Source organism: Rhinolophus sinicus, chromosome 1 (genome assembly GCF_057876585.1).
Source record: "Rhinolophus sinicus isolate RSI-liver-muscle chromosome 1, RSI-T2T, whole genome shotgun sequence".
NCBI lineage: Eukaryota > Metazoa > Chordata > Mammalia > Chiroptera > Rhinolophidae > Rhinolophus > Rhinolophus sinicus.
The window spans coordinates 69,197,270-69,218,000 of NC_142501.1; the positions used below are offsets into that span (position 1 = coordinate 69,197,270).

Here is a 20,731-nt window from a genome sequence, read left to right on the forward strand (position 1 = left end):
TAGTCAAGAGATTAGAACAAGCTAGGTTCAAGCCACTGACCTCATCCTATGGTCTGTTTACTCGAGTTGATGGTGTGGCACAGATGTTTAGTTGTTCCCAAGTATGTAGTATTCTAGCCTTTATTCTTGAATTTCTGCTGTCCACAGCAACTCAAAATAAAGATCACACTTCACAGCCTCCCTTGCAGTGGCCAAGTGTCTTGTGTTCTGAACAATGGGACAAAAGCAGATGTGACTCTGTTCAGTTTGTGGAAAGTACCCTTAAGAGAGATTTGTCCCCCTTGTTTTTCCTTCCTGCTAAACAAGTGTTGGGACTGGAAAGCCATCTAGAATCACCAAGACAGGCCCCAGAGTGCTGCTGTGCAGTATTGGAAAAGCCCCCCCCCCCCCCCCCCCCCCGCTTCCTCCAAGCCAACTTAACCAGTGTCCTAGGATGCTCGATAAGCTGATTGTGGGCTTCATTTCAGCCCCTATTTCAGCTTTCTGGCCACATGCAGGGCCCGACCAGCAGGACCGTATGTGGCAGCACTCTGAGAGTGAAGGTCACGTAGGACAGAGCAACAAGACATTAAGTTTCCTAGGTCTCTTCCACCAGAGTGCCATACTAGTCAGCCCTGGTTCATCCACTTGGATTTGTACTTAGGAGAGAAAATTCTATCTTGTGTAGGCTGCTATTTTCCATAGAAGGCTCATTTTACTCTCGGGTATTTTGACTCATACTTCCCCCTCACCCCCTGACTAGATCACACTGCATTTATTTAGTACCTCATTAATCAGTCACCCAAAGTGAATACTACCAATTATCCTCTGCTCTACATCCTGTGATTTTTATCTTTCCACTACTGGGGCCAGAGCCAGGTTGGGCCTCATTGCAGTAAGAAGTAAAAATCGTCATATTGATCCCTTTTGACTTAAAAGTTAAGACCATCTGCTAATGGATAGTTTAACCTGTTATTTTAGGCAGTAACACCAGGAATGATCCACTGAATTTAGATGGCAGTGTTCTCTGTTGTTACTTAATTAGAGACAGCAACTCATGCTTGAGATTGGTAGGGTCATATGCTCTAAATGATGGTAATGAAATTATGTCCAGAAAAAACAAACTTATTTTGCAGCATCTCTTTGCTCTAAAAATTTTGGAAAATAACCCCAAACTCAAAATACTACTCTAATTTTTAAAGGTAACTTCTATTATATATGATCTCTCAACACCCCTAAGTCGTAAGAGCACTTATTTCTCTATTTTGTAGATGTGGAAATAGACAGGGAGCAATGATATGGCCCATCACAATTATAAAGGTATGTAGTGGAGCTAAATCTAATATCCAAATCTTTTAGATATGTGCTTTTTTCATTACATTGGTTCACACACCTCTACTTCTTTAAACTATTTCTTTGTAGCTTCATTTCAACCAGCAGAAAGTGCCAACCCTATCCACAAGGAGTCTCATAATTTTGACTGTATGATGTGCCAAGTTGAGTGTTTGTTTTGGTGTTGGCAGCAGATGCCCTGATTACCTCCATTAATACAAACAGCTCCCAGTCCTCTATCACTCTTCCTAATTGGTTCAGCTCCCTTAGGCTGTTGGCTACCATTCTTTCATAAAGCTTACGTCACTAGGTAAAGAACAATTGCAAGAATTTAATTTGCTTGATCGACCAAACAACATTGTAAACCCACCTTTGATTCTAAGTTGATAATCAATCTTGAAGCTTTCAAATTAAAGGACAAATGCAGTATATTCTTTTGGAACAGCTGTGCAAATAGTTTTCAGGTTTGGATTTAGGCTTTTACTTAATAGAATATGGCCTTGAAGAGTCATATTCATTTATATTTTGTGTGGCCTCCAAAATTATTATTAAAGTCTTGCATAAAAGTAAAATATTCGTTCTTCTATGGTATTTGTGATAAAATTGACTCCTATGTTCTTAACATTTTATTCACTATCTTGTACACAGTAAGTTGTATTTTTACACTGGACGAAAAAATCCAGACCCACACTGGATGAAAAAATCCAGACCCACCAGCACTCACCACAAAGTCACATAAGACCAATCGAATTGGCCTCAGATATTGTGGATCATCTGCTTTCTTTGTGAAACCAGGGAGTACACATTCTTTCTAAGCTCATGCAATTTTTTTTTTTTTTTGCTCCCCAACAGAACTACTTTATTCCTGTCTTACTGACTTCCATGTTGAAACATGTCTGGTATTGGGTGAAAAGATGTCATTTTCAAGAATCAGTTTAGAGCACTGAAGAGTGGGCCATCTCCAGGCACTTCTATATAGAAACATAACCATAACTCTTAAAGAGAGTAATGGAATATAACTTTGTAGTCTTGACTGGGACGGAAACAGGGCTCTGCAGAAGCTGTAGATACTAGTAAATGTTGAAAGCAGCATATTATTCATGTATTACCCAAGTTAGGGAGAAAAGAAAAATGAAAAAAACTTGTAGCAGCAATGACTGCTACTCATTCCAATCAGACGCTCCACATCAAGGCTGTTTTAACTGGGGCTGATGAGACCAACTCCTACTCAGCCATGCTCATGTGGCCTTCGAAGCACATGTGCCCCCAGGTTTCTCTTCTGGACAGACGCGGCTGCTCCGGAGTTTCCTGTGTCTTACCTGTCACTGTGTCTAACACTGTCAGTTGTGAATGAATTAGCACAAAACTAAACGAGCTTTTTAGGAAGTTTTAAAAAATGTAGAAGTTTCTAAAATGTGCAACCCCTTCTACAATATTCAGGTGTAAGTGGCACATACTTTTTGAAAACAGTATTACTGGCCTCAATTTTTCCTCCTCCTCTTTTATGTCTCAGGCAGTAATTCACTTTCATCCAGGAAGACTTTCCCAACCTCCAACCCAAATTTGGAGCCCCTTTGGAGATGCTTTCTTGGCATGTACTCTTCTACCATGTTAGATTCAGGGACTTCTTTATTCATCTTTGTATTGGGAGTGTCTACCAAACCTCAAATTGATTCTGGAATGAAAAAATGCCCGATTCTCCTCTACGGGGCCTCTGAAAATGTGTTGTGGGGCCTCTTTGGTGAAAGCCACTAAATGAAAAATGGACAAATCCTATACCTATTTTACCATCTATGAAAGACAGAGATATAGCTTTCTATTATCAACCTCAAAGATGTCTAATAAATAAATAAATGTCATCTAAATAAATACTTTTTCAACTAAGCTTTACCACCTACATTAAGAAAGATAAAGGTTGTAGTGAAATCATGAAGGACAAAAAGAAACAATATCAAAAATGTTCCTTAGAAGTCTGCCTTTCCTTGAATAGTTCTTGTTCCAAAATGCTCTGTATAATTACTGTTAATTTGTACTGAGGAGTAATGATACTTTCACAGGCATAATCCTCAAACCTGAAAGGTCACTAAAATTGTATTTCCCCATTCTTCCCTCGCACTAATGTTAACACAGATATGAAAGCAGACTTAAGGAAATTATGACTTACCTGTGAACATCAGACAGCTTTAAGCAAGAATATTGGCCCTGCTTTGTATTACAGCCACATGTTCCTATTTTTTCAACCACCTTGAAAAATAAATATTTGAACTACAATCTTCAATAAAGTCCTTCTACATTTGTTGTCAATCTTAATCACCTTTTGCTTGTCTGCTTAGTGCTTTTAGCTCTTAGATGTTGCACCTGGAGATTCTAGCTTGCTTTATGATGCAGGTTTATATGCCCTTTAATTGAAAGCAAACCGCCTTAGATAATCCAGTGACAACAATGTTACAAGGTCCACTTTCCGTTAAAAAGCAAATAGAAATATTAGGCTGTTCTCTAAAATGAAGAAAAACACATAAAAATATACCACAATCTGCCACACCACTTCCTTTATCAGAGATAAAACCCCACAGCCAAAAATGCCTCTTTTGTGGCTTTTCTCCCCCCGGCAGGAGTGGGGGAGTGCAAGGGACTATAGTTCTCAATGACTAATCTTTTCTCACTGGGTGATATTTCTCTGCTCAAAGAAAGACCAGTCATACAGTGGGTTAAATATTGTATTCATGCTACTACAATAACTAAATCAACTTTAACCCCAAGTTTTGTTTAATATTCTCATTTTTGTTAAAAGCACTTCATTAAAAAACAAGTAAAACTGCATATGGAAAGATGACAAGAACATAAGCCTTATTCATAAGCAGTGTTTGCTATTTTTTTGTGTAGGTTAATGTGAGTTTGTAAAATGACATGAAGAAAAGATGACATAAGAGGTATTTTTAAGGCAATATAATTTCTATAAGAGAGCTTCATGGTCTTAAATGGCAGTATGACAACTGATCAAAAGGGAAACAGCTGCTCAACATATGCCAGGGGCTCTGCCTGCGTGAGTATGGACAACCCGGGAAAGGCGACCCCTGGAGTTGTTACAGTGTATGGCCTGCGTGGCGGGACTAGAATTGCGTGCACCAATGAAAGCATTCTCTTAAAAAGAGGCAAAAGTTACTGCTGATGGAATTGTTTATGCAACAAATGGTAGGTTCTGGGGCATACAAAAACTTAAAATAATGTCTCCAAAAAACTACTGAGACATTACAGTTAACATCACAACTGTTACACTTATGGGGGGGACAGACTGGAAATAATTTTCCAAGCACCTAACAATGGTTTTCAAATAATCAGAGCAGGAAAAGCATTCAAGCTTAAGTAGTTAAGTGCATATGATGGAGAGATGCCCCTCTGGGATTACTATCGCCTCACCAAATTTCTTTAGTTTTAGAGAAAAACCAATTAACCTCTTTTTGGTTTAATGAAGGACAACAGACAAATGGGTACCGTTCTTCATCTCACCAAACAGCACTTAGTACTTACTGTGTTTCCCCAAAAAAAACCTAGCCAGACAAGCAGCTCTAATGTGTCTTTTGGTGCAAAACATAAGACCTGGCAATAATCAGACTGCACTGTAGCTATAAGACCAAATTCGTTACAGTTGTGTGTGTGTCATTAACCTTTTTCTTTTAAACTTTTATTTTAAGTGTGTTTTTCCAGGACCTATCAACTCCAAGTCAAGCAGTTGTTTCAATCTACTTGTGGAGGATGCTGCTCACAGTGGCCCATGTGGGGATGGAGCTGGCAACCCTATTGTTAAGAGCACCGCGCTCTAACCAACTGAGCTAACCGGCCGTCCCCATTAAGTTTTTCTAACCAGGTACAAACAACCCACTATAGTCTGAAAACAAAAAGCATGGTCCTCTTTATATCTGGTCATTTGATATTCAACATAAGACAGCATGTCACTAAGCAAATCATTCAAACTACAATTGGGAGATACTTTCTAAACACTGGTCTTGAGAACAAGGAGTTTAATGGTAGTGCAAACCTATCTGTTCTCATCCTCAAAACAGAACAGGACCATTTTCTTCTGAATTGAAAAATCACTGGAATGTTTTTTATGGGAAAGCAGGTTCAGGATAAGAAAGTATTGATATAGTTATAGGGCATATCCCTACCTCCTACTTCAACCCTTTCCCACCAGGGTGTGAAAAGTGAATAAAGACAGCAACATTTTTTAAAAAGTTAACTTATATTAAAAATATTTTGTTTATAAACAATTTTAATACTACAAAGTAGTATTTCAGTACAAAGCAGTTCAAATATTAACTGTTCTTTAAACTGTTAAACTTTATTATAAATTAAAATTTCTTTACAAAAAATTGCACATAATATTTGACCACTCTTAGGTTCTGATGCACTGGCAATTGCAATAGTTTCTTTAATCTTCAAGTTAAACAGTCTCAGCAAGGAGTCCAGAACGTAGAAAGGGCAATAAACAACCCTGTTAGAGCATTCCAGTGCAACTAGCAGACTTGTGGCCATGGCAGTTACACTTTCCTTAAGATGGACTGCTTAAGTTTAAATCCTGAAATGAAGAATCTCAAAAGGTTTAAAGAGGAAGAACTAAAAGGGACTGCCTGCTTTTTACTGTAAACACAGCCCTGGAAATTAAATCCCAAACAAGAATCTCTCAGGCATCAGAGAGTGTCAAGTGAATCAGGACTAGCACAACATAAAGGGGTAAAAGTAAAAAATAAAAACAAAAACAAAGCAAAATTAAAATATATATCAGTCACTTTGAGGAACTATACTTACGTACATGATGTTATGAGAATCTGGCAGGGCCCAGAGGCAGGCCAAACAGGAAGTTCATTTATCCAACCGAAGAGGTTCATGTTCATTGCTTCCGGTTTTGAGGACAGGATATTGCAGGGAACTTGATATGCTCGGTAATGCTTGTCTGCATTACACAGACCTTAGCCAGGGATCAGCCTAATCTTGAAGGATCATTCAAATAATTTTGGCAATTATTTTAAGGACTTAGAACTGACTGCACCCAGTGTTCAGTGATTCTTGCTTTCTGTTTTGTAACTGTTTAAATTTAAGAGCTCATTTAGGCTGACTCCAATCTCTTGGCACTTGGAAACTAGTTTTCTCAGGTTATCAGTTTTACCTCCTTCTGAAGCTTCAAACAAGAGTTGCTGTAAAAGACAGGGAAGCATAGAAGTAAGACTTAGCTAGATTCTGAGCATTACCACATCAATGGATATGGCACATGCAGAAAATTTATAGGAAAACTTCAAGATGAAATAAAAGATAAAAAGCATTACATCTTTCCACAGTGATGCACAAAGAGGTAACTTCTGTAAGGCTCTCTGATATAAACGGTGGACCTATAAGATAGATATACACACAATTCCATCAGGAAACATGACGAGAGACACCTTCATAACCCTAAGTATCTGAATGATACTTCATAATAACATTCAAGACAAAATGGTTACATTGGGTGTGGGAGTTGCCAAACATTTAGAGTTCTCGGGATGTTATGTAAAAACACACATAATGTCTATGCTTTAATTCTTTTAAATTGATAAATCAATTAAAGGGGCAGAATGGCTTTAAAAAAGTGACTCATCTGATAGTCAATCATGGCTTACCTCTCTTTGTCCCTTTAGAACAATCTCAGCAGCAATGGCTCTAAGAAAAAAAGGAATATAGAAAAGGAAAAAGAAAAATTTACATATCTTTGAACAAAATGAGATACTACCACTGGCTGAATACTGACTGGGAATCTGAGTACAAAACTTCCTGAAAGTAACAGGCTAAACTTCCAAGGAGGGTAACCTATAGTGAAAAGAAAAAGTCAACAATTTTTATCAACTTTACAAGAATAAAGCAGACCAGTGTTTTGAACATTAATAACGTTCAAGAAAAACATTCCTAATAATTATTACTAAAAAATATGTGGCATTATCACCTTTAAAAGAAAGAGAACATCAGACCGTAAGTGGGGGAAAACCCTGCATTTCAAAAGAGATGGTCTTAAAATGTGTATAACAGATTTATGTGCTATTGATAACAGTATTGTTACCTAAACGTTCTCCTTAAAGGAAAATTACAACTCTATCCATTTTGCTTTTAGAAGCAATTGTTAATGAGCACTCCCTCACTCTCAATTTAACACCTCAGCAAGTGCCAAAAACAAATCTAAATTAGAGATCTGTCCAGGAAAAGAAAAAAAAGATGTCATTTCAGATTTACCTGTCTGGAGCAAACCTTACAAATAAAAGCAATAGCTATAAAAACATGTACGTGATTGTTGCATTACATTTTCCAGGTGGCCAGGCATGTTGGAATATTATATGTAAACATCTTGGCTTGAAGTTTCAGAATCTGAACATTGCTTTCTTCCCATTCATGTTGAAGTAGCCTGTAAAGTACATTCAGGAAAATGAACAAAGCATTGCAAGTGTAAGGAACCCCAAATGTGCTCTATGAAAAGGATGTTTGATGAGGTACAATTTTTGGTCAGTTAAATTCCATCAAGGCTATTCAGCAAGTATTTATAGAATGCCTCTTATAAAAATTACCCTAGGACAGGGACATGGCAAACTAGCAAGAAGTCCAGTCAAGACCCATTCCATCTTCAACAAACTAAAATAAAGCCCATGTATTCCTACAGACTACTAAAGCATTCTCTTCCAATTATACCCCACGTGCCCCCTCCCCAAAATTTTCTACAATGACTTCATACATTAATGCAATTTCCTGGTATTTTTCTCTCTTTATTAAACTGAGTGTACTTAATTGTGAATGACTCAAGCTAAAATGTAAGTACAGTGACTAATTATTAAATTCTCTATTCTGAAAAAAGGGACAAGGTAATAACAAGTATCAAAACACAGAAGTGGAGCTTTACCAGGAAAACGAACAATTGAACTGCCTATATTCCAGAACACCTATCATAACAGAAACTAGTCAAAAGACAACCACATTTTCTATTTCACATGTTTTACCAAAGGTGATGTTCCATAATAAAAATTTCTGTAATTAGCTTCTGTAGATTAGCATGATTGCTAAGAATTTTTATTATAAAATGATATGGTTATTTTTGTCATAGCCTCAAGCCTTTGAATTTTTTTTAGTCTCATATCTTTTTCCCACATACATGCTAAGTGGAATGTAAATACTTTAACACACAAAGGAATATATGATAAGTATTTCAGGCACCTTATGATCCACAAAACAAACTCAGAGACATAAGACACAAATGATGCAGTGACAATGATTGCACAAGTAGAAGCCAAAGCATTAGAATGCAGGGTACCTTTTTGAATTAAAAGATACAATTCTTGAGGGTGAAAATGGGTTTTCTCTATCAGAGGAGAGAAACTACAAAGAAATGCTCAAAAATCTCCTTCTAACTGAATGTATGAAATCCGTAGATAAGTTTCTCAAATATGGTTTGGGGGCTCAAGCTCAGGAATTAGTATTTTAAGTAAGCATTCCAGGCGCTTCTAATGCATGTTAGTATTTAAGAGCAACTGACCTATCTGAAAATATGTTATAGTAACCAAAGTACATATAGTTGGCTGCTGTCTCAGTAACACTTTAAAAATCTCTTAAGTAATGCTCCTTCACCATGTAAAACAAACTTACTGCCTATTATACATGTGCCAAGAACAGATGGTATGTGCTTAGAGAACACAGATGAACTTGACTGAATTATATGCCCCCTTATAATCTGCACAGTTTTCTGAAGTGACCAGATTTTTATACTGACTTCCACATGAACAGCTACCTATTGCTTGCTTAATCACTCTGAAATTAAAGTAGTATATATCAGTGAGGAAGGAGTAGAAGAACAGACTGTTCTTATCAAGTTTTCAAGAACAATTTCACACGAAGAGCCTATACTATTGGGCTGAGAACCAAAAGAATTTTATTTTTTCTTACCTCAGTGCAAGTCCAGAATTAGTTGGCATAATGGAGCAAAACCGTTCCAAGGTTTTGGAATGCTGGGTCTTTGGAACACAGCTCAAATAAAAGTAAATAACCTGTAAAGGTTGAGGGGAGGAGAAAAATGAATGCAACAAGATGTGAAATACAATTACCTATGTGTTTTAATGAGAAAACCAAAAGGTCTTTAAGACGTGAATGTATAATAATGTATGATGCTGTGAGTTATAGTTCCTACCATTAATTTTATTAGTGACTTTCCAAGTATGACTTGGGAAATATGGTCTAGTGATGAGAGCCAAGGACTGAGAGCACTGACAAGAAGTCAGGAGTCTGGGTTTTCATTCCTGAGTCTACCTTTGCTTGCTGTATGGCTGGGCAAGTCAGAGGGCTAATAATACCTGCCATATCTTGCTCATGGAATGCCCGTGTGAAAATGACTTAATGTCCATAAAGTGGTTTGAGATCCTGGGATAAAGAATGGCATAGAAGTACAAAGCACAGTAATTGGTTATCCTGATTAATAACAAAAAAAACACGTGTATGTTTTAGTCTACACTGAACTTCAGTAAGAGCTTTCAGCCTACATTGTACCGAATGAAATGGGTCTCTGAAAATAAACAAAGAACCCCTTTGTTTCACTGCTTATAACTTTATAAATATATCACTAGTCAGATTCTACTCTTAAAATTCTAAACAGCATTGATTTCAGCTTTTCTATTCCTATGTATAGCTATATTTGCTTGATAAAGTATTAACAGCTACACTGCATAAGCCCATTCTTATTTAGTTTGAAGTTACAGAATTTTTTATTCAGTAAAATTTCCAACTCGTCAAGCATAACATTACAGATTATTATTACAATTACTTCTTCTGATCTTTCTTCAACATGTATTAAACCTTAACATCTCTTTAATTTTCCTTCAATGTTCAATTTTCTAAAATATAACAATCAATATGTACATTCTATCTTAACTGAATCTTAAACATGGTCAATGCTAGGAAAGCATAGTAAATGCTAGGATTGTGGTTCTAGGAAAAGCTCTCGATATAAAACAGGAGTTTTGCTGTTGTTTTCTAAGTCGCCTTCCTTTGCACAAACATTTAAAGAAAAAGAAAAAGTTTTAAGTTCTTACCCTATTATGAAATTCATAGTTGGACCAGTAATCAGCACTGCTAAAAGGGATGGGGTATCGGGCAGGGACTGTAACCAAACATCTATTCACTAAATCAGTAAAAAATTTGAATTCTTGGACTTTGTTTCTGGATCCAGCAGCTCTGTTATTGGCAAAGACAAGATAACTGCCAAAAGAAAAATATTATAATTAAGAATAATTAAGCCAGTAATTCTCTCACCAAGAAAGCTGATCGCCCCTTTCCCCACCATGTCCCCTTATTCCAAGTCCCAATCTTATTGAGAGGAACTAAACTTACTCCATCCAAATCTTCTGCACTATATCAGATCTCATGGCAACCCCTAACGCTGCCTCATATGCCTCCACTGTCTCTTTAATACTTGATTGAAGAGGATGACAAAGGCTGTTTAAAAAAATGAAGGAAAACATTGTATGTCTATAGCTCAATTCTATTAGGTAAAGAAATGACAAAGTATATTTTAAACATTAGATATTATTACAATGGAATCCTTCTTTTGATCTTTCTTCTTTAACAATGCATAAACCTTAGCATCCCTTCAATTTTGCTTCAATGACTTTAACATCAGGTTAATTTTGACACAGTGTAATTCAGTAATAAATAACAAATGCAAGCCTAGTATGCAACATTTCTCTCCACAGCAGATAATGTCTCACCAGTAAATCATCCACAAATAAGGAACTTGATGGTTCAACATCTCATCATCAAAATTCCCTTTACATAAACGGGCTGGAATGTCAAGTGGTCCTGGGATATTTAAGAGATACCTGGGAAAAAAACATACTGTTTGAAATTATGTCTATGCACATATGGATTAATAACACTTTAAAAGTCCTCAGTTTCAACTTAAATTTCCTTGAGATATTTTTAAGAGGTAATGAGATTTTATTTTTACATGTATACCATACTGTTTTGGTTACATCTCTAGCATCACACATTTATTGTTTTACACCTACATGAATAACTCTTCTCCTAAAACGAATTTTTAAATTCTATCCCCAAAATTAAACAAACCACAATAATCATATAATTAAACCTAATTAAAAACAGGGAAGAACAAATGAAGACTACCAAACTGCTCAGTTTCCCAAAAAATCTGTGCTTTCTTATAAAAAAAAAAAGTTCTTTAAAAGTTACGAAACTTGATACCTAAAAACACTCTCTCTCCCATACATACAAACACACATACCATTATTGTTTTAATTTCAGACAAGGTATCAAAGTATATTCTATAACATATTGGCCCATAAGGTACTTATCAAAAAGAAGTCCATGACCAAATAAGATTGGGAAATATTGGAAATTATAGCCCCCTCTTGAAAAGCCACAATACATATTAAGATATTACAAGCTCTAAGAAATCGATTAATTAAGAAATCTATTTGACTTTGACTAAGGCAAGTTTCCCAATATATCTGAATTTGTGTGTATAACATTTACCAACATTTTCAGGAACCATGTTTTTGAAGAAAATACAATTTTCTCAACAACGATAATCTACTATAACTGTTTACCTTGGATTTTAAAATTATTTTAAGGGACTAAGAATTAATGGATTAGAGAGGCTGGATGAGGAGAGAAGAACTGTAAGAAAGGGAAGAAATGGGATATCTAAAAGTCAGGTTATCATCCCAACTTAGCCATAATACCATGAGTTAATCAATTAACTTCTAAGGATATTAGTTTTCTCAACTGAAAACTAAGGTAAGTAAGAAGAGATGACTTAAAATCTAATCTATGTAAGACTCTATCCTTAGGCTAACTTCAATAAAGTGAATGCAATTTCCCCGTTAACTGTTTTAACTGTTACAGCTATCTGCTATCTGCAAATTGATATCAAACACATGAAAATTACCCACATCTAGCTCTTTCTGTCTTAAATGTTACATAAAACAGGAAATGATAGAATCCAATTCTAGGTAAATTATTATTGTTCCAAGCTTTTAGCTTTATAATTTCTATTCATGAAATTAAAAAATAAAATTTTGAACCTATTAAGATCACTGACTTCTCCTATTAATAAACTGTGGCAATATTTACTTATAAATTAATACATATGTATACATATATATGTGTGTGTGTGTATATATATATATATATATATATATATATATATATATGTCAACATAAGTATGACAATGCCTAAAACTATCTGACTTACTGCCGTTCTCCTAATCTTTGACTCAAAACATTTTCCTAAATTAACAGAAATGCACTTTGTGTAAATAAGGGCTTCAATATTAGCTAAAAAAAAAAAAACTAAGCACAGGATACCTTGTTTTTGTAATTCTCAGTGAATTACGAACTATGACTATTCCCACAAAAAAATTAATAAAGTAAGATGACTTAGCAAACAATGAGAAGATTATTTGGAGGCAACCCATTTTCAAATTTTATTGACACTGTTGTTTATTCTGCTTCATTAAGCTGACATCAAGAAGATCTGAAGATCTTTGATTAGTTACTACAGAAGAATCTGGCAAAATCTTCTTTTAAGCTAAACCAATTACCTCCACGCCCAAGGGAAGACCAGAACCAGCAAGTCTATAAAATGTTTGGTTCAGCCTTGAATTTATCCTATGCCTGAGTTTGAGATGTTTAAGCAATCTGATTTAAACAGGAAAAAAGACAGCATGGGGATGTTAAACAATCTCTAAATTCCTTATAGAATGGTTTAATTCTTCTCCATTAATTTGCATTTTAAATTATTCTTTCATAATTAATCCTTAGGTATTAATCTAGAGGTAGCAGAGGAGAAAGAATTTCAGGAAGCGTACTGAAATCACCATGTCAATAAACTGGCTACCATGAGAGGACAGATGTAAAAACTCATGTCTAGGAAAGAACAGTGGCCCCAAACTTTTTTTGCCAAATCTCCAAAAACACTGCCATGCTCACATATTCTAGGGTGGATGGACCACTGACTTAACAAAATGTGGGTTGTTTCTGAAAATGTTTTTATATAATATGGCTATAATGGGGGTGGACAGAGGGAGCACCTAAGAGAAATACTTGCAAGCACTAGGCTTGTATATATCAAACCAAGATGTTAACTTCACTTATTATTTTCTATAAGAAACTGTTTTAGGAGATATTCAGCTTAGGCCTTCCTTCTTTCTGTTCTTCCTAACATAAAATTTTAGAGTATGTCATGATAAAATATTCTCCTTTTGATGCTGTTTTACTTGGGATCGGCAAACTACACCTACTTTTGTAAACAAGGTTTTATTGGAACACAGCCATGACCATTCATTTATATATTGTCTATGGCTGCCTTCTTGCTACAACAGCATAGCTGACTAGTAGAGATAGACCATATGGCTTGCACGCTTAAAATATTTACTACCTGGCCCTTAAGAAAAAAGTCTGCGTTCCCTTCAGAGATGAAGAGAAAGCGGGAAGAGAACTTTAAAAGCCTCCCAAGAAATCATTCTTCATAATCTGCTGTGGCCTCTTATTTTTGTTAGAATAAGAATTCACAGCAAAACAAAGGCAGTAAATACAGAGCTCCACATTCGTTACTGAGAAAGTGATGGCTGAGAAAAGAATCTTCTAAAGCTTACTCAACAATTCAGAGCCTAGAGCAGTTCTGTTTAGAATTTAAAGAAGTATAAGGCGTATTATTTACATCCACTTTAGATCACCAAATAAGATTAAAAGTTGTTGTTTTTTTAAAAATCACTGATTAAAATGTTAAAAAAAAAAAATCACTGATTGTCTCAGGATAATTCATTGCTACAGTAGTAAGTGCTAAAATGAACAATAACAATAAATTAGAAGCAGAATGAGTCACCAAGGTGTCAATATAAGCCTTCCTTTGTTAGTGTCTTTAATCTAAAAAATACAAAGCATTTACATCCTTCCATTTTAAATTCTAGTGCCTTCGTAATAGTCTAAGAGTGTTTAAGTATTTTTTTAAAAATCAATCTAAATAGCTATGTACGGTGTCAGATGGGTAGTAGACTTATTGGGGTTATCACTTTGTGAGGGGTGTAAATGTCTAATCTTTATGTTGTTTTGTACACCTGAAAGTAATAAAAAAAGAATCAATCAAAAATGTAGTCAATCCACAAAAAAATGTGTAATCTTTCCACTAAACTACACTATTTCTCATTCCTCTGCAAATCAAGAGTTCTACAAACTTACCGAAACAGATCCAAGTTACAATATTTCTCAAACCCAGGTTTAAAGAAGGATGCAATAAATTTCCGCAAAAATGGAAGAAGATTATCTCCTCGATTCTATTTTAAAAAGAGGAAGAAGGAATACACATTAGGCTTATAATATTTAATTAAAATCTTTCAAGAGAGGAAAAACCACTAAAAAAAAAAACACCAAATCACTACTTAGATTAAGTTTCCTGAGTAGGTGGGGGCAGAGATAACTTCTATTTTCTCATCTCCAACTTAAATTCACCTAATCATTAAACAGCTTTAACACCCAATATACCACAAGCTCAAGTTTCATCCAATTACCTAATAAGCTTCTATTATATGTTTGGCACTGTGCTAGGTATTGGGACTCTAAAACTGACTAAGACATGTTCCTTGCCCCCTTAGCATAGTATATAAAGCAGCTATAAACAAAATTATAAAGCAATTTAATAAGTGTAACAATAGAGCTATGCACATAGTATTTACAGCAGAGAGGAGTAACTAACAGTTTGCAAAGGGCCAAAAGGACCAGGAAAAGCTTCCTGAAGAGGCTGGTGCCTGAAACATTTTAAAGAATGAGTAAGAAATTGTGAAACATTAAAATATCATATTCAAACATTATTGAGTTATTATTATTTTTTTTACCTGCAAAATGAAGAATTTGCACGTATGATAAAAAACCTCTGCATTCTGAGGATTTTTTTCAAATGCAGTAAGCCATACTGCCCTGGCTCTGTCGTGCTGATTTGTTTGCAAATATAAAGCAACAAGGGCTTCTAACAACTGGCAGTTCATGGGACACGAGTCCAATAAACATTTACAAAGCTCCACTGCAGCCTCATACCTTAACAAGAAAAAAAAGAATGTATCTAAACACATTTTAAAAGATCAATTTTCAATATAAAGTTAACTGCTTGTCAATTAAGTTTTACCTCTCTAGCAGCTGGTGAAGAGCAATCATGTTTGTGTAAAGTGGAACACAGACCTCTACTCTTTCCTCAATAGTAAGGCTCTCATCTGTGCAAGCTTTCACTGCATCTATCCAAAAACATCACAATATCATGAATCAAACATAAAATAAATTATTTGACTGTGTTATTCAAACTCAGAGACCAACAGAAGAAGATGGCCTGTCTCTTTGCTTGACCATAATTTTATACTGAACTCCTGGCTTTTACCCAAAGGAGGTATCTGAGAGATTTCTAAACTCCTAAAATTTAATCTCTTACCGTCATTTTCCCAGTAAGAATATAACATCCAATATGAGCTTTCACATCTATCAATGTTTTCACTTCAACAAGTGTCTGCATTTATCCTAAATTCCTTAAAAATATTCTCAAAAAAAAAAAAAAAAAAATCAAAGAATGAATTATCTTTTTATCTTTCTCTGACCCATTTCAAAAGAGGACTTGCTCTGCTTTTGTACAGCCATTTAAATGTCTTCCCCTAAACTAGGTCCTTTCCTTACTCCCTCAAAACACACTTCCCCTTTGTAAAGAATCCTTTACTTGATTAGGCTGCTTCTTAGAGAATGGTACCATGTTTGACTTTGCACAACTGTCACCATTTCCTCCTTGCCCAATGGGTAGTATGACTTCCCAGATTTGCAGTTTTAAAATGAATGCAACTCTGATACTGCACTTTTGAAGTGTACTGATAGGCTCACATCTAAACAAACCTAAAAGCCTATCTCTAAATTAATTTTATTTGATTAGTTAGCATTTGATAATGTTCTCCCTCTTCTTTCTCATTTCTTCTTGCCTATGTTTCCAAGAGATTGTTTATATTTCCTCTTGGTCTCATTCAATGACTCTATTCTTCCTTTTACCCCTTATTACTATACTTTTCAAACTTCTTTCCTCAGATAAAATATCTCATAGCTTCAACTACTGAATAATTTACTGCAAGAGTACGAAAAACTGTAAAATACTTTGCAATACAATAACTTCTGTTAATAATGTTCAAATCCATTTCTCTATCTGTAATTGCCCAGTTAAGGTTCGCTGCCTTATTTCCTTCTGCCAACAGGCATTTCCGTTGGATGACCAATTACCATTCACAAATACCACTCCTACCACCAAAATCAGTCTTCCCAATTTATGTTTTCTATTAATTCATTTTCCTTTCCCCAGTCTCAAGACCCCAAAATCATCTTTGACTATTTCTTGTCTTCTTCCCTGACATTTAATCTGTCTTCCCCCTCCACATCTCTATGTGCTAACTTCAAATGTCTCTAATAAATACTCTTTCCCAGGTCACTTTTTTTGTGCCTCAGTTACGGCAATCAGTTTCTGTTTAGTTTTCATACCTTTGGTACCATTTCTCTACAGCACATTTTTTCTTTCTATTGTCATCAAGTGTACCACACTTACAGTTTTTGAAAATTTGGTTATCATTCCACTTTATCAAGGTTAATTCCTACTATTCTCTAGCACAAAACTCTGGCTTGGTAAGGATTCTCCCGTCAAATCCAATGTATTAATTCCTATCTCCTTGTTGCTTTTTGTTTACTTAGCTCCCCTAACAGAAATGTCCTTCTTTTCCTTCCTTTCCTCAATAGTTTTTTCAATAAACATTTACTAAGCAGTACACAGCCAGACATTACAGACCTCTAGAAAATATAGAGGTAATAAGACGAGTCCTATCTTTGAAGAGGTCCACTATGTCACATAGTTGAGCTTCAAAGTCCAGCTCCAATCCCTAATTCTTCTATGAAGACTTCCCAACCTATAACAATCTCTTCCCTTTGGTTTTATGGCCTGTACCATATAATTCTATCAACCACAGATCTTAATCTTTTCTACAACCCCAGAATTTAGACTATATATTACTAATACTACAGTTACGTGGCCTTATATGTTTAATAATTATGTCAAATATATAGATTTTATCTTCAGATCAGGCTATGTACTTATTAGGAAGGACTAGGCTTATACCTTGTATATATTCCATAGCAGATACATCATTTAGTATATAGTAACAATCAAACTCACTGACTGAGACAATATTAATTACTTGAAAAATATAACATATTATCTTTAACTTTCACCTTGATGGACTGCTTAAAAAAAAGAATTACCTGATTCAATCAATTCATTAAACCATATATCTAGCTGATATCCTTTGCCATAATCAGAAAAACTATGTAGTATAGTACAGTTCCTAGCTTTCATGGATACCAATGTCCATTGTATCTGATGAAATCCTTAAGTTTTTAATCATGTATGTAATAAAGTATGAAACTACAACTTATAATTTGCAAATCTGTTCTGCTTAATTATGAAGAATCATAATAAGGAATAAGTTGATGTTCTAAATAATTTATAAACATTTATGCTTACCTTCAAAAACTGCTAACAACATGTCAGGACTAGTCTTTACATCTTGAACTGTTTGCCATGGCATTATAAATGGTTCTGTGTTAACAATTCTTGAAGGATTAGCATTAGAAGGATCATAAAATTTTGAAGGGAGACCGTTGAATTCAATAAGATGTATGTAGGCCAGCCATGCCAAACATCGATCACTTGTTTTAAGGTATTCAGCTACTACTCCATCATTAGCCGATTTCAATGCATTCTAGGTAAAACAGGAAAATAATCTGAAAGTGTTTTTTAAAATAATGACTCTTATTCCTAAGATTCAAATGTAAAGGCAAAAAACGAAAGTGTTATATTTCTTTGTAGTGGTTCTTAAACACCTAAGTTAAAATTACGAGTCACCAATTTTTTTAATCAGAAAACTCTTTAGAGAGGTATCAATAACAAATTAGCATAACTTTTCCTATACTAAGGTTCATGATGTACTTAATGAAAAGAGATTAAATTTATTGTACATTTTAAGTGTCTTGGTATTCAAAATCTAAAAAGAAAAAAAAGAAAAAAAACAACCACACCCATACAGAAGATTTTTATTTTTTCCCTCTTATTATTTGAATACTAAAGTTTATTCTGGTAGGTACTGAACACACATTATTTTCATTTAAACCTCATAAACACTCTAAAGAAGGTATTATCCCAACTAAGCAAATGAGGAAACAATCATAAACGTACCCAACTTCATACAACTTACTAGTAAGCGGCAAAACAAGGATTCAAATCTAAAGCCTGTTATCATTGAATAATGCTACTATGTTTTAGACCTTTTAAAAATTCTCTACAAAGTATAATTAAATTCTACAATAAATGCTTACCTGTAAAATTGCAAGTGCACTTTGGCATCTTCCAGTAAATATGTGCAGCTGAACTCTGAACAAAAGAGCCTCTAAAAGCTGAAAGGACAGAATATCTGATGCTTCCCGCTTGGCTACTCCCATCAGAAACTCCACCATTCTCTCACATACGTAATCCTTTTCTTCAAAGGTACTTTCTAGGTGTAGAAACTGCCCAAAATTTCATGTCATTAATCATGCTTCATAAGAATAAACTGTAAAACTACAGATTTTTCACATTTCATTAAGAAACTGTCTCATATTAAATCTTCAATTTCCATAAAAAGAATAATTATAAATGTGTATAAACCCATTTTCCAGTACTATAACCTCGATTTCCCTTTCAGGTTGAAAAGTAAAATCAGATGAAAATTAAACTCAGAAGTACTTCAGAATTATTTATCGCAGAAGCAATTACATCGTTCCTTCAATCAACAGGTAAATGACACCAAGACCATGATGGATCTACAAAAGCTCACACTGACCATCACATACAATTTGCATTGCTGAGGTATGTGACTATACAAAAATGTTGAAAATAGCATTCGTATTAGAACCATGTGGCAAAATAAAAATTAAAAGACTTAATCGACTTGATAATCAAGAATTAAGAGGCCTTGGGGCCGGCCCAGTGGCTCAGGAGGTTAGAGCTCCATGCTCCTAACTCCGAAGGCTGCCGGTTCGATTCCCACATGGGCCAGTGGGCTCTCAACCACAAGGTTGCCGGTTCAACTCCTTGAGTCCTGCAAAGGATGGTGGGCTCCGCCCCCTGCAACAAGAATTGAACACGGCACCTTGAGATGAGCTGCCTCCCGGATGGCTCAGTTGGTTGGAGCACGGGCTCTCAACCACAAGGTTGCCAGTTCAATTCCTCGAGTCCCGCAAAGGATGGTGGGAAGCACCCCTTCCAACTAAGATTGAACACGGCACCCTGAGCTGAGCTGCCGCTGAGCTCCGGGATGGCTCAGTTGGTTGGAGTGCGTCCTCTCAACCACAAGGTTGCGGGTTCGAGTCCCGCAAGGGATGGTGGGCTGTGCCCCCTGCAACTAGAAACGGGAACTGGACCTGGAGATGAGCTGCACCCTGCCCACAACTAAGAGTGAAAGGACAACAACTTGACTTGGAAAAAAGGCCTGGAAGTACACACTGTTCCCCAATAAAGTCCTATTCCCCTCCCGCAATAAAATCTTTAAAAAAAGAAAATTAAGAGGCCTTTAAAAACCAAACAACTTTAAGAAAAAATATACACCCCCAAAATCTTGTGATCAATAGCATTAACTTAGGTACAATGTTCTAGGTCAAAAATCAAGCATTACTCTGTGTCCAAATCTATTCAGTACTTGAGTTAGGAGAGTACGAGTTAGAGTGCCAACTTCATTCATTAAGGGATACCACGTTATCCAAGTCATATTTGTTCTGAATTTCAGCGAGCAAGTAAATGATAGGGCTGAGAATAATATTTATCTGAAAGTTTACCTTAATCTAATAGTTCCAGAGTTCAGCTGGTAAACATTCAGATATTAATGAATATTTATTTTACAAGTGGACTAATCATAATTTTAAATTTAAGCCCAGGTAGGAAACATCACATTCTCTCAGAGAATGAGGAAGAACCCATTTTTTCACTAAATCGTTGTATCTTGGCAAGGGTCAATATTAGTATGAATTATAGATTGTGATTATTTTCAGAAGTAACGAGGACAGACATTATTTCATGAAAATATTACACATGCATAAGAAATTTTTAAAAATTTGTTTCCGGTGATTCGCACAAAATTCACTCAACTTTGCCCAAACTAAAACTGCTTAAGAATAGGTAAGTGTAAAATGTTTATATTTTTTCCTTACCAATAAAGTTAATCACAATAAAAATCACCTCTTCGCTAAGTATTTTCTTCTTGTTTAGTCTAAATTAATCCTGATACAAAGAAGTGGTTTTGAGGTAACT

The 20,731-nt window shown here is 35.4% G+C and overlaps 1 protein-coding gene across 2 annotated transcripts in view; it reads right to left on the bottom strand.

Moving 5' to 3' along the window:
- Nucleotides 1–5,624: 5,624 nt before the first annotated feature.
- ZFC3H1 (zinc finger C3H1-type containing) overlaps nt 5,625–20,731 on the bottom strand; it is a 50,643-nt gene continuing 35,536 nt past the window's right edge. The window contains exons 23-35 of one of the 2 annotated variants that reach the window (XM_019748945.3): nt 18,766–18,954; nt 17,915–18,152; nt 15,506–15,611; nt 15,219–15,417; nt 14,566–14,660; nt 11,076–11,186; nt 10,699–10,803; nt 10,401–10,566; nt 9,262–9,362; nt 7,634–7,735; nt 6,963–7,002; nt 6,633–6,695; nt 5,625–6,503 (exon numbers count right to left, since the gene is read on the bottom strand). In XM_019748945.3, coding sequence (XP_019604504.2) covers nt 6,366–6,503; nt 6,633–6,695; nt 6,963–7,002; nt 7,634–7,735; nt 9,262–9,362; nt 10,401–10,566; nt 10,699–10,803; nt 11,076–11,186; nt 14,566–14,660; nt 15,219–15,417; nt 15,506–15,611; nt 17,915–18,152; nt 18,766–18,954 — 1,653 coding nt within the window. In that variant the 3' untranslated portion in view covers nt 5,625–6,365. The remainder of the gene's footprint in view (nt 6,504–6,632; nt 6,696–6,962; nt 7,003–7,633; nt 7,736–9,261; nt 9,363–10,400; nt 10,567–10,698; nt 10,804–11,075; nt 11,187–14,565; nt 14,661–15,218; nt 15,418–15,505; nt 15,612–17,914; nt 18,153–18,765; nt 18,955–20,731) is intronic. The other variant, XM_088800781.1, reaches the window with a different exon arrangement.